At 43.0% G+C, this 14275-nt stretch overlaps 1 protein-coding gene across 1 annotated transcript in view; it reads right to left on the bottom strand.

Annotated features, from left to right (window-relative positions):
* The window catches only part of CACNA1C (calcium channel, voltage-dependent, L type, alpha 1C subunit), a 629866-nt gene that overhangs the window by 172527 nt on the left and 443064 nt on the right, over positions 1–14275 (bottom strand). Inside the window, 4 exon segments of the mRNA XM_015422869.1 lie at positions 1580–1787; positions 9636–9861; positions 11122–11282; positions 13055–13081. Of these exon segments, the coding sequence (XP_015278355.1) occupies positions 1580–1787; positions 9636–9861; positions 11122–11282; positions 13055–13081 (622 nt within the window).

Raw genomic sequence — 14275 nt, 5'->3', positions numbered from 1 at the left:
ACTGGAATGAACGGTAACAGTGCATCCAGCATAATATAATACAATAGCATAGTTTCTTCTGCCCTACAGTGGTGTGCAGACAGGGCTACTAACCTGACCTGAAAACAATTCCAGAAAGCAGTATTCGTATTATCCACAATGAAGCAAAGGAGTTTCACATGTGGAAGGGGCCTTCCCTGTGTAGCTTATCACTCTCTTAGTTGAAAACTGCATGCCAAGATGTGATGTGGGTTGGAAACTGCACACCCCAATGTGATGTGGGTGCTGATCTGCACTACAGCGCACACCTGGATGCAAAACATCCACTACAACCTCCATGGGCCAGGCAGAGCATGGCTGGGAGGGAGTGCCTTCCCAAGTGTCCCTAAATTCCCAAAAGGGAATTAGATAAGCATATGGAGCAGAGGTCCATCAGTGGCTATTAGCCACAAGGTATAGATAGGGACTCTGGGGCAAGTGATACTCTGTCTTCTTGGTGCTTGGGGGGGGGGGGCAACAGTGGGAGGGCTTCTAATGTCCTGGCCCCACTGGTGGACCTCCTGATGGCACCTGGTATTTTTGGCCACTGTGTGACACAGGGTGTTGGACTGGATGGGCCTTTGGCCTGATCCAACAATGGCGTCTCTTATGTTCTTAATGTTCTTATGTTCAGGCTATTAGGACTTAAGCATGACCAGGATCAGGATCTTGCAGATTCTGCTCTCTCCTAGTATCGCTTTGGAATGAAAGCCGAAACAGCTCTTCGGCAAAGTTTAATTTCAATTTCTGCTTACAACGAATAACGTGTGTGTGTAGTGCCATCACGTCACAGCCGACTTGTGGTGAACACCATAGGTGTGTTCAAGGCAAGTGATTAAGCAGAGGTGGATTGCCACTGCCTTCCTCTGCCACGTCTTCCTTGTTGGTCTCCCATCCAAGTACCCACCCTGCTTAGCTTCCAAGTTCTGACAAAATCAGGCTATAACGGTACCATTTCACATGCCACAATGAACAATACCAAATGACTAATGAATGACAAAATGGCCTGAAGTGGAGTACAGACATTGTTTCAAGTAATCTAATAAGCAATTCAAATGACTAAATTAAGTATGTCATAGAAGCCTGTCAGGACTGTATCAATGCAGACGGGGAAAGTCACATAGCTGAGTGGGTCCCCATGTGGCCCATTATCCAGTACAAATGTAAGCTTGGACGCTTCTCTCTGTTGTGTTTGTTTTCCACTTCAAGAGGTTTTTGAGGTAAGAAAGCATTTAAATATCCTCTCTGAGGATTATTAAATTAGATGTGATAATAAAATGATAAATTAGATCTGCTTTTGGCAGATTTTAATTCAATTGTTTTATAAAATGAATCTTCTCAGAGGTAACCCCTGTTACAGGAACTCTTGACCCAAGAAGACGATACCCTGGCCCATCCCTGCCTGCTTTTAGAAGATGTGGCAAGATTGTTTGACATTCCAACTGGATTTTAGTGAATGTTGCTTACGACTTTTTACTTTGGCATAAGAGTTTTCTTGACTGTGTTGACCAGTCTTTCAATCAACAGATTTTCAAATAAACCAAATGCTATAAAGCCATACCTGGAACACAGTAAGTAGTGACTGGGGAAAGTTGTCAAATGTGCTTCTTCTGGTTTGCATCTCATCAAAGTTAAACTTTCCCCCAAACAGCTGCATTCCTAGGAGGGAGAAGATGATGATGAAGAGGAAGAGGAGCAGCAGCAGGGAGGCAATGGAGCGGACCGAGTTGAGCAGGGAAGCCACCAGGTTACTCAAGGAGTTCCAGTACCTGGGGAATCAAAAGAAGGAGGGTTACATTTCCTGTGTCCAAAGAAGATGCTGCATTAGGTTTTGTCTTCAGTCAGGATGCCCGTTGTTTCTAAAACATGCCTATTTCAAACAGCCTGTCAAGAAATGAATCATCCATGCACTTCCCTGAGATAATGGGGCCTACAGCAGTTAATGAGTATTTTTACAGCTGCATAAGCCTTCCCCCACTCCTGTACCTCATACATCCAGAAGATTATTGGGGGGGGGAAACCACCAAAAAACCCTTTTACCAAAATGCAGTGATTAGTAACATGCTTTAGTGACTTACATTCTAACCAACATCATTACAACACTCACAGCTGTTCAGAAGGAGCCATAATAGCTCACTTCAGAGATCAGCTCAGTGACAACAAACAAGAATAGATGGGGAAACATTTTGGAAGCAAAGGCAGATGGGTTGAAATTCTGCTCAGTGTACTCATTCTCAGAGGGAAAGGGCCCACACTACTCGCTTTCTGGGAAACTCAGGTAGGAACACTTTAATACTAATACTATTTATACATTTTATAGAGGTTGTTTTTTTATTATATGTTATGTTACTAATAATGGGGCAATCACACAAGACCTACTTCAAGTTAGCTTTATCATCTTTACACAGATATTTTAAGACCATAAATATTTGTGCCTGGAAAGTGGATTTCACCAGTAAAATTATAGACTTTAAACCATACTATCAGCTTATGCCACGTTTATCAAAAGGCCAACACTGGCTTCTGTGAATTCAAAGATAACATCACCTTTACTGAGTCCTGAACATTACTTTGGGTTTGCAAATGCTGGAGGAGAGAAGGCACAACTGGTACCTCAGTGCTTCCTTCACAGGATCCACACCTTATTCTGAAAACATGATCACTTCCTTTGAGTTTTTCTGCAGTCTCAGCACTGGGTTTTACATGTGTGCAGCATGTATCTCCCCCAAAGCTTAGAATTCCAGCTAGGAAACTAGGCACACATGCCTTTTCCTGTCAGCTAGAAGCCGTACCTTTCTGTACATACAGTAAGGCAGGGGTGTCAAACATGTGGCCTGGGGGCTGGATCAGGCCCTCGGAGGGCTGCAATCCAGCCCGCAAGGCCCTGGTTGTTTTCTGCTTCCTTTTCCTGTTCTGCTGCTGCTTACTTTACCAGACTCTCTCAATCACACAGGAGAGATAGATAGGCAAGCTACTCCTGTGCGATTGAGAGTCTGGTAAAGCACTGGCTGAGGCTCCCCCCTCCTCCTCCCACGGGGAGGGAGGGAACCAGCCAGAGCTTGCTTCCTGGCCAGGCTGCCTCAATCTATTCAGGAGACAAAGGGAAGCCTTTCTTTCCTTCCACTGGCTGAGGCTCCTTCCTGAAGGAGGAAACAAGGGAGAGCTTACTTTGCTGGGCTACCTCAATTGCATGGCATAAATACTAGGCACTTTTAAGACCAACAAAATTTTGTTCAAGGTATGAGCTTTTGTGTACCTTGCTACAGTGTGTGTATTCTGTTGGCCTGCTTAGGCTGTGTGTGTGTGTGTGTGTGTTTTGTTGGGCTCCTTATGCCAGGGCTCTCCTGGATGCAACTGGGTTCCTTCCCCCTTTTCACTGTGTTCATGCCCTCATGATCCAGTCTTTCTCAGTAAGAAAGCAATGTGAAAGTTAATTGTGTTTCTCTGTGTCCTTTATAAAGTTTATATCTTCGCTACCTGGCATTATATTTTATGACACACATGGCCTGGCCCGACAAGGTCTCATTTATGTCAGATCCGGCCCTCATAACAAATGAATTCGACACCCCTGCAGTAAGGGGTACAGTGGATATTTTCCCAGTTCTATTCTAATCACTATGGCAGGTGCTGCTCTGAGAACCTTTTCCTAGATTTTCCTTAGCCATCCTTTCCTTTTGGTATTGTACCCCACAGGGTGTTGTTCTGGCTTGGTCTTTAGTGGCTTGTTTTAATGGGTGAATTATTTTGTGTCATTATTTTAGCTGTAACCACCCTACCGCAAGTCTCTGGAGCAGCAACATGTACGTTTTCTTAATAAATAAATATATAGATATAGATATAATGGACTGGACGTCAGTATTAGAATCCACATTAGAGAGGCAGGTTTTCCTACAAATGTCAGTTTCCCTTTCTTTTTCCTCTGTAGCGAAGTGGCAGAAGGCAAAAATACAACCAGTTTTAAAACACTAATCCCTGAATGGCATAGTTGTTAATGAGACCCCAAGCCATGTAGGAGTAGACCTGTACCTGAGGCCATTTGTTGGAAGCAGCTGCCAGAAGAGAGAGTGATTTTAACCACTGAGCCACTGATGAGGTTAAAACTGAGCTGGTCTAAATGCAATGGCCTTCACACAAAAACTGCTTCCTGTACAGTTCTGCCCCGTGCTGTTCAGGGTTTGGGCAGAAATTATACTGCTCTGAATGGGGACTCAGGCTCAAGTGGCAGAATGTTAGCTTGTCACTAAGGGTATTTCTCCCTGTGAATTCACAGATTTTTTTTTTGTGTGTGTGTGTGAATTCACAGATGACACCCCAGAATGTGATTCACAGGATACATTACAAGATCACGTAGAACAGAAAGGAAGGAGCTGTATGTGGGAATGGGTGCTGGTTCTGGGAGGGGACCCAGATGGTCCATGCTGGCCTGATCTCATCAGTTCTCAGAAGCTAAGTAGGGTCACCTTGGATTAGTGTTTGGATGAGAGACCACCAAGAGCAAACTGCCTCTTCATCGCTTGCCACGAGAACCCTGTAGGGTCACTATAAGTTGGCTGGGACTCGACAGCACTTTCCACCACAGCTGGGTTTTAGTTATTCGAACTTTATTTTATTATTGTCTTATGACTATCGGGTTTTAGTTTATTTTTTTATTTTTAAACTCAAAGTTGTATTTTGTAATATTCTGTTAGTACAAACTGCTTTGTGAGCAACTGATGTGCTGGAATAGGTAAACAGCTATACAAAATAAATAACTTTTATCATATGTCGCTCCTTCTCCCTTGTTCTATAAAATGGTATTTAAAAACAACATCAATCCTCCCAGTCATCTTTCTTTATTACACCAAGCCCTGCTCCAGCCCACTCTCAACAGTCACAGTTCTGAAGCTGTGGTGGAAACCTTCGGACCAGAGTAACTGTCCTCTTTTGCTTCCATTCACAAGGCTATAAAACCTTCCTTTTCCACCAGGGCTTTGAGCAACTCAGAGGGCAGTCTGAAGCAAGCCTCCTGAGAAGCCGGGCTGCCAGGTCCCCCGTGGCCACTGGTGGGGGATGGGGGGGCAGGGTTGCCAGATCCAGGTTGGGAAACTCCTGGAGATTTGGGGGTGGAGCCTGGGGAGGAGAGGGACCTCAGTGGGGGTACAGTGCCATAGAGTCCACCCTCCAAAACATCCATTTCCTCCAGGGGAACTGATCTTGGTAGTCTGGAGATGAGCTGTAATTCCAGGGGATCCCCAGTTCCCACCCGGAGGCTGGCATCCCTACTCAGAAATGTCCCATTTTAGTAAATGGGGCTGACTTCTAGGAAAGCATTCTTAGAATTGTAGCCTCAGCTACTTCTCTGACTCACTGCACACATCTTGAATACCTCTAAATTTGTTCTACTGCACATTATCTTGTTATTTTTACTATATATTTTACTCTCTTTTTATATGATTGTAGTTTAATTCCATCACCTTCTGCCTATCACAAGGAGCCACTTCAAACACATGCTGGAGTAGTAGTTTGTAAATAAATAAATGGCAGTGGTCTAAAGCCCTGGTGAAAAACACAACTAGGAATTACCAAAGCACTATGTTCCATCCCCAACACACACAAGGTGGACAAATGGGGTAATTTTTTATTTTTTTTAAACGATGGTAGGCCTGAACACACAGCAATTGCCAACAGCACAAGGCAAATGTGATGGCAAATGTGATGGCTGAAAACCTGTAAGATTCCTTTGTGTTGGCAGCCAGTATTGTTGAGGCGCACACACAAGCAATTCCAAGTCGCCAGATGGTGAACCACAATGAAAATGATGGTGAAAATGAAAAGCTAATAGGTCTGTCTGACAGACACAAAAACAACTGGGCGCTGACTGTGTTCTTTCTTTGGTCCTACTTTCTTTTTTTCTTTTTGAATTTTTTAAAATTATTTTCTTACTACAAAGACTACAAAAAACACTGCAAACACTAACACTAAACTAAAATTAAGCTATAGAAGGATCATATTTAATGCATATTTAGTTAAAGCTCTCTCTATAAAAAATGTAGTTTTTGGATACAGCTTATATAATTATATAATTGAATCAATCAAGTCCTACTTTCAACCTTAATTTAGGGATCAGCTCTCCAGCTTTTAACTTCAGGAGGCTTCAGTTCTTCCCATTATTTAGATCTTCTTCGTGGTCTCTGTGCAGGCCACACACCTCTGCGGCCTTCATGGCAGGGGTACCCCTACATGACATTTGTGCGGCGCCCACTTGGGCGAGGCCATCGACCTTCACGACGTATTATGTGATGGATATGAGGGCTAGAAAGGATGCTTGCTACGATCAAGCAATCCTCCGATCTATTTTCTGCACATGACGAACCCCATGGTTCTAAATTCTTCTGTTTGGTAGATTGTAAGTTCTGAGATATAGCAAGAGATAGGCCTGAACTTGTTCTTTGCATATTCGCCAGCAAGTTCTGTATAGAAGCTACTTCCTACTGCTACTTACTATGTAAAATGTTATGAGGTTTGCATAATTTCTGATGTTCTGTTCCTCCCTTGTGGGATACGGGTTTAAAATAAAAGGTTGACTGTTTAAGCATTCCGATGCCCTCTATTTATTGGTGGTGGTAGATGCCAGCGCCCGCCATCCTGCTGTTGGTTTAGCTTGCCAGTCACCCATGGTGTGTGGCCTGCACAGAGACCACGAAGAAGATAAACAGGCTGCTTACCTGTAACTGATGATCTTCGAGTGGTCATCTGTGCAGGCCACACACGCCCATCCAGCCATCCCCACTGCTGACATCATCTCTGGTTGGAAAGACAGCCTTGGGGTGGTCGGCGGTGTGGGAAGGAACTGAGTGGGGGCGGAGTCCGCCGGGGCTGTTGAGCATGCTCAGATGGAGCGTGCTGCACAAGACTGTGGAGGACTCCGCACTTGGAAAGCTGCCACTAAAGCTTATTAGGCTTCCCAACGGAGGTTTGACGTAGGCGTAAAACCCATGGTGTGTGACTGCACAGATGACCACTCGAAGCTCATCAGTTACAGGTAAGCAACCTGTTTTTATTTATTTGGTACAGAGGGAAAAGTTCCTAGCCCAATATTGTTCCTATTTCCATCACACACCAGCCTTCTGGGAGTTGGCTGTTTTGCCACATATGGTGTCCAGAGGAAAATGTGGGAAAATTCTGGAGAGCTGCCTAAGATGAACCCGACAACTATTTCTCATCGAGTCAACACTCAACGGGACAACTATTTTCTATATCCACTGATGTTAATATTTGTTTTAGAATCACAAGTGTTACCACTAATGGCAAGAAGTGTTGGTCCCAAGGTATGGTCAGAAGGAGCCTTAGCAGCCTTGTCAAAACTAAACAGGACTCTTGTTTCAAGGCCACTTTGATTCCCACAATAGAAGAAATGTAACCGACGAATAAGAAGAACACAAGTAGTTATGACCTAGTGATTACAGAAATGAAGAGCACTAGTCCAGCAGTCACTAACAGAACTATGCAAGCTGGAGGCCTTGAAGCTGGGAAGAACAATTTGAAAATCCCACCAAAAGCCTACCCATCCAGGTTTCTATGAAGTCTCAAGAATCGGAGCACGTGAGTTTCCAGTCCCCCTTTTCCTTTTAACTGATAATCAGCTGGTCTCAACATTCCATATTTCCTGGACCACATTCAGTTTCTACTAGGTCATGGGGGGAAGTATTTGTTTTGGTTAATTTACAATGTAATATTTTTCTGTGTACCTACGGAGTCCCCAAAGTATGTAGAAACCCCTACTTTCTTTGTGAGCAGCTTTCACGATTGGCCCTTGGGACACTGTTAGATACACAGGCATACTTAATGATATACGCTATAGGTTACTTTCCCGTGTATCACTGCATGGGATAATTACCACCTCCAGTTACTGAGTGGAACTGGTAAACAAAATTAGTCCAAGTCATTGTGGTGCTCATGTATCACACGATCTGAGAGAGGCAGCCTAAAAATCTCTAACACTGGAAGCAATTCTGGGTAGACCTTTCAGATGCTATTCAGGTTTGTTAATACTGCTAAAAATATTGCCATCCCAAATGCTTGTACAGTTGAACTGGCCCTGATAGCAAGAGGAGTGGAATAGCTATGGTGCAGCTACTATCATAAAATGGTTGTCTAGGAGGCATGTGCACATAAATGCAAGCAGACATTTCAATGGTCATGGAGTAAGCTGAAGAGTCTCTAGAGAGCAAGAAGATTAAGGGAAGACTTCTTGACATGAGATTAATGCTTCCTTAACACTCCAATTCTACACTTCTATTGAAATCAAATGGCTTAGGAGGGCATAACTGTGCTTGGCATTGAACTATAAAAGCTAGAAGAAAGGTCAAAGGATTAATGACACAGAAATGATGTATCAATGGAGGCACTCCTTTGCCTTTGACATTCTGGGCAAATCAAGCCACTTCCCTCCTGGTGGGACTCACAATTGCTTCCAACCAAGTCGATTGAGCAAATATAGACAATTCACCCAAAGAATACCTCCCTCTCAAGACGGAGAGGATTCCTGTGCAATCTGGAAAGAAGTGATCAGGTAAATATGAAATAGGTGGGGGCAAAGACTGGCCAAGAGCATATAAAGCCCACACATTTTTGGTAGGGGAGGGTAAACATACAATTCAGAATTGGCTAATCAGGTGCAGGAAGAAAATGAACAGTAAAACATTTATGACAAATACATTGAAAAGGGAAAACAGAAAATTCTCCCCAAACTATACAGCAAATAATTAGTGACCCTGGAAGTGAGTTGACTCTTAAGACATTTGAATTTGCTAAGTGGTTTTGGTTTAAAGATTTTAATTACTCAAAGGCTGACATTTTATGACTGACAGTATTCTCTGGGGATGTGGAATGGTATGGGATAGCCTGATCTCATCAGATCTCGGAAGCTAAGCAGGGTCAGGTATAGAATGGGAGACCACCAAGGAAGTCTCTGCAGAAAAAAGACAATGGCAAACCACCTCTTGCTTCTCACTTGCCTTGAAAGCCCTTTACTGGGCCGCCATAAGCTGGTTGCAACTTGATGGCACATACATAGTGTTCTCAGGGGCTCCTAAAGCAGGCCTGTCAAATGAAAGATCTACATCTTAACCTTTCCACATAGGTTAATGAACCTTCTTCGCACTAGGAAGCAATGCTCTTCATAAGGTGCTGACCTACCAACAGCAGCTGCTTCCTGTCTGGCCATCAGCTCCTCTCTATTCCACTGAATTAGCTGCACTGGTGATAACGAGAATGACTAGTGTGGAATTTGCAATTTGCCAGCATTTCAGTCACTTAGAAGGGTATGGAATTGGGGGTGGTGGTGGAGGAGACTTTATTGACAGGGATATTTAAACTAGCTGGACATGGGAACAGCTGTTTTGATGTATAATATAATATAATTTTAAAGGGCAAGCAGTGGGAATCAAAAAGGTGGTTAAGATGACCAGAAACTGGATACTGCAAGGGATTATTTGGCTGGAGGGGCTGAAGTTAGGCAACAATGGTGCTTGTAAAGAGATTTTCTAGGACACTGTTGCACACAAGATTTCCTCATAGGAACGGTGACCTCCACTTTCAAGGGATTTCATTAGTCATCAACGGGAGGAGAGAAATACCTTGTGATTTTAAATATTCTCAGCAGTCGGACACATCTCAGCACTGAGATACCCAGTGGTGACATGATTTTGGTTTCCACCAAGATGGTTTCCAGGATTCCTCCACACACAATAAAACAGTCAAAGCGATTGAAGAGAGACACGAAATAGGCCTGAAGACCCAGGCTGTACATCTTCAGCAGCATCTCAGCCGTGAAAAGAGCCAGCAGTACCTTATTCGCAGTGTCTCATAAAAGAAAACAGACAAGTAATGATCATTATAGTGTCACTTGAAGAAAAACACAACAGGTAGGTGATAACAAAATGCAAGCTTAGGTATTATTCTCTTGGACACGCTGCCTAGAATAATTTATTTTAAGTACTTTTAACCTCTGTCTTGCTTCTGTTGACTTTTTTGCTAACATTTATATGAAATTCAAGTTTAGTAGACTTCTATCTTTGTCCTTATTTTGCTTTAGTGATATTTGATGTATTAAATTAGATGACATTTCTGTTCTAGGGTTTGCTAATATATAACTTGAAACCAAAGGTAACTTTTATAATTTGTTTTCTAAAACACATGGCAAATGACTAGCACCCCCCCCCCAAAAAAAAACACCCTCCTAAATGGATGGTGAGCCATGTCTTTCACATTGTCCAGAGTTACCAGACAGCCAAGAATTACTGTAGACCAATTTCCCAACTGAATGGTATGCACTGTTTTTAAAATTGCAGGCACACCCTTTCCCCCCCAAATGAGAGATTGTACCTTTATGTTAACATGGGGGCGATGACTCCCTGGGGAGATGACAACAGGGGGTAGACTCCTTGGTCAAGCTGATGGACAGAGGGGGGATTGATATTATGGTTAGGGGAATGAATCTGGCCTCCAAACAGCTTGACCAAGGACATACAGTTCTCCAAGTTCAAGAAGCTGACAGTACCTCTTCTAGAATAACACATTCACATTTAACATAACAAACCTTGACAGCTCCAGAGAGTCTTTTATTTTTTAAAACGCTGACCTGGCAGCACTACTGAATGCACATACAACAGATATTTGTGCAACTGCAGTATCTGAACATTAGTATTGATCTCTGAGTCCTCACTCACTGCCTTGTAAGCTGTACTGTTATCCACAGTTAACCCTAATTTGGGTTTAATTGGTTAATGGGTTAATTGTCTAACCATGTAAAATGGGATGGCAATTGCTGGTCCATTAATTTCAGTTTATATTCTCCCTTCCTAATGCTAACTGGTCAGGAAATAACCACAAAGAAAATAAGGAAAACATACTGAATAGTTTCTTTTCATTAGTTATTCGAAGGTGACGTATATAAATATCTATCAAGATGTATACATAATAGTTTCAGCATTGTTTCTGGTAGCTATGTGATCAAATGCTTTTTTTAAAATTGCAATTGGTTTAGTTTAGATCACATGTAATAACATAATAACAAAAGACAAAACAAAGATTGAAAAAGCAGAGCCACATGCCTCCTCTTACCTTGGACTTCAGTGAGCCAGTCTGACTGGTTGTAATGTTCAGAGGCAATGGTGAGGGTGTTGAGAAACACAAGGAAGATCACTAGCCAGTAGAACACATTAGATTTGACAGCAGCTCGACACTTTCGCCTGCAGAACCGATTCCATCTGCGCCAGTAGCGGCTTAAAAAGGAGAAAAGAAACCCAGGAAAATGTGTGCATGTGTGTGTCTTCCTAAGGGAACTCCAAATGGAGCATCTGTGATCATTACTGCAAAAAGTAGTTCACAAAACCCTCTGAAGTGACTTATAACTTCCAGGATGAGACTGGCCCAATTACCTGTACCAAAGTGCTTGCAAGTCAGGAGATATGAGAAGGCACGCCTGCACCTTTTCTACAGCAATAATCCAATGAGTCTGCCAAATTTAGAGAGCCTTTCTAGTTCACTATGATAGATCAAGGTGGGAGGCCACCAAGGAAGGCTGTGCAGAGGAAGGCAAAGGCAAACCACCTCTGATTCTCACTTGCCTTGAAAGCCCCTTGCTGGGGTCGCCATAAGTTGGCACTTTACATGCACTTGATAGCACTTTACATGCACACAGAGAGCTATTTCCTTGACCTATCTCCATGACTGAATAACTACAGGTCTGATCACTGCCTGGAGAAAAGTCACTGGAAAAGTCAATCCAGTGTTGTTCTTCTGGTACATAATTGTTAACTATTCAGAGCTTCAACAACCACTCAGGTATTGCCTCCTTCATCCAAAAAAATCACCTTCTTCATCCAACATTATTTTCCATGGTCTTGTTAGCAGGGTTGAGGAACCTAGAGCTATGGATACTATTTGCTGACAAAGTCTGCTAGCGCAATGCCACATTACGATTCACTTTCCTGGAACATACAGCCTCTCCTGAGCGCCACAATGATTTCTGAGGGTAATTACTAACCACACAAAGTATTTAAAGCTAATTATATATTTCCAACCCTTCAGAATTTAGCTTGCTTAGCAACCAGTTTCCAAGCAACACTTGGCCCCTGGATAATAAAGCTGGTTTTTGGAGGGTGTGTGTGTTGTACAATGCATATGCAAAATAGGATGTAAATCCTGTTTGGCCATTCCCATCTATTTCATTCTAAGTCCAAGGACAGGCACACATCACGTTCTAGATCATCAGCTTGTAAAATAATATGTTAAGAATATTGTGTGGATCATACAGCAAAATCTTATGAGATAAATCTATGCGTTTCCACACTCATACGTACCAGATAAGAACTTATGGCATTCCTTAATGCAGGGCTCTAGTCGGGGGGGAGCTCTCAGGTACGGAGCTCCGGAAGAGAACCTCTAGGGGGCGGGGCGGTCACGTGGTGAAGCCCCGCCCCCTTCTTTACCCCGTCCTCTGCTTCGATCCTCATTCCGTTTGGGAATGAGGATGAAGCAGGAGGGTAAGTAGCCGGGCCTTCTGACACACTTCCGGTGATGTCAGGGGGTGTGGCCTTCTGTCACTTCCGGTGATGTCAGGGGGCGTGGCATATGCAAATAAGTTATGCTAATGAGTTATGCTAATGAGCTCCGGCAGCTCTTTTTCTACAACAAGACCCCTGCCTTAATGTATAAGCAGTTGAACACCCCTACCATGTGTTCCTAACTACATGTCCATTCTGATGCCCATTTTCTTCCCATGGCTTCATGTTTTTTGTAGTTATGTCAAAGAGAATGCCATGCACAAGGTGGTCTTGTCAACAGTTTCAATCATTATTAGATTTCCCCTTTTCCAAATAATAGCCAGTTTTGATGGGTCTTGCAAAAGCGGTAAAGGGAGTATTCAACCAGCCTACTGATCAACTTAGTTAGCAGCGTACCATGCCTAGTGATGACTGTTTATAACATCAAAGAGATACACAGAGCATTCACATAAACACCAGGGGTTAACAAGTTTTAAAAGATTACTTACCTAAACTTAGATTTAGAGATCCGATGCCTGAAAGAGAAAATTTATCACACGCTATAATTCTTTAGGTTCCAATTAACAAGCTAGAAGCAAGATTCTATATGGATGCAATTTTCTGTTAAAGCTATACATCAATCTTTGCTGAAATAAATGGTAGTAAACCAGCTTAAATTAATTACTTTGATATAAGTAGTTCATAGACCATACTGTATTTTGACTGTACGGCAGGAGGAAGGAACTGAGGAGGGGGCACCGCTCAGTAGAGGAACACCTGCTATATATAGAAAATACCCCAGACTCGATCCTTAGCATCACCAGCTTAAAGGATCTCAGGGTGAAAGTAATGGGAAAGAACCTTCTGTGCCAGAGACCACGAAGACCTGCTGCCATTCAAAGGAGACAATTACAAATTAGAGCGGTGGCTCAGAGGTTAAGACACTGAGCTGCAGACTGGAAGGTATGTAGTTTGGCAGTTCAAGACCCTAGTGCTGCGTGTCGGAGTGAGCTTCTGCCTCTGGCCCCAGCTCCTGCCAACCTAGCAGTTTGAAAGCAAGAAACTGCAAGTAGATAAATAGGTACCACTTTGGTGGGAAGGTAACAGTGTTCCGTGCGCCTCAGCATTTAGTCATGCTGGCCATATGACCACAGAAACATCTTCAGACAGCGTTGGCTCTTTGGCTTGGAAACAGAGATGAGCACCGCCCCCTAGAGTCGGATTCGACTAACTTTCGAGAAAGGGAAACCTTTACCTTTATCTTTTGCTAGATCTATTAACTGGTGTAAGGAAACTTGTTTTGCTGAAAACTTACCCCCTGTGTCCAGCACACACTTGAGAAGAAGTCACAAATGGATGACTCCATTATAATCAAATTGTCCAGAAAGAATGTACCTCTTCTGTGGCCTTAATCAAGACAGAGGCCAATTCTTGCTTATAGTGTGCCTAATAATTCCAGACATAAAATTATGGAACATCAGGGTATCTACAGCAGATTAGGCATAATGGCCTCTATCCTGTTCTAGTTGTGCACAGCAACCAGTGGCCTCAGATGGAGATGCCCATCCCTAGTCACATTAAAAAAAACCAAACCATCCTGTGATTCAACGGATCATGAATTATGGGTTATTATATGGACAGACATTTTGATGAACATCTGCATCCACATCAATTGTCTCAGTTCAGAAACTTGGTATCCCTTATTGCAGTGGAATAAATGTTTGTAAAAT

The sequence above is a fragment of the Gekko japonicus genome, unplaced genomic scaffold (assembly GCF_001447785.1).
Source record: "Gekko japonicus isolate JY-2015 unplaced genomic scaffold, Gekko_japonicus_V1.1 scaffold34, whole genome shotgun sequence".
NCBI lineage: Eukaryota > Metazoa > Chordata > Lepidosauria > Squamata > Gekkonidae > Gekko > Gekko japonicus.
The sequence above is the reverse complement of the archived record's forward strand: the minus strand, read 5'-3'. Positions and strand labels throughout refer to the sequence as shown.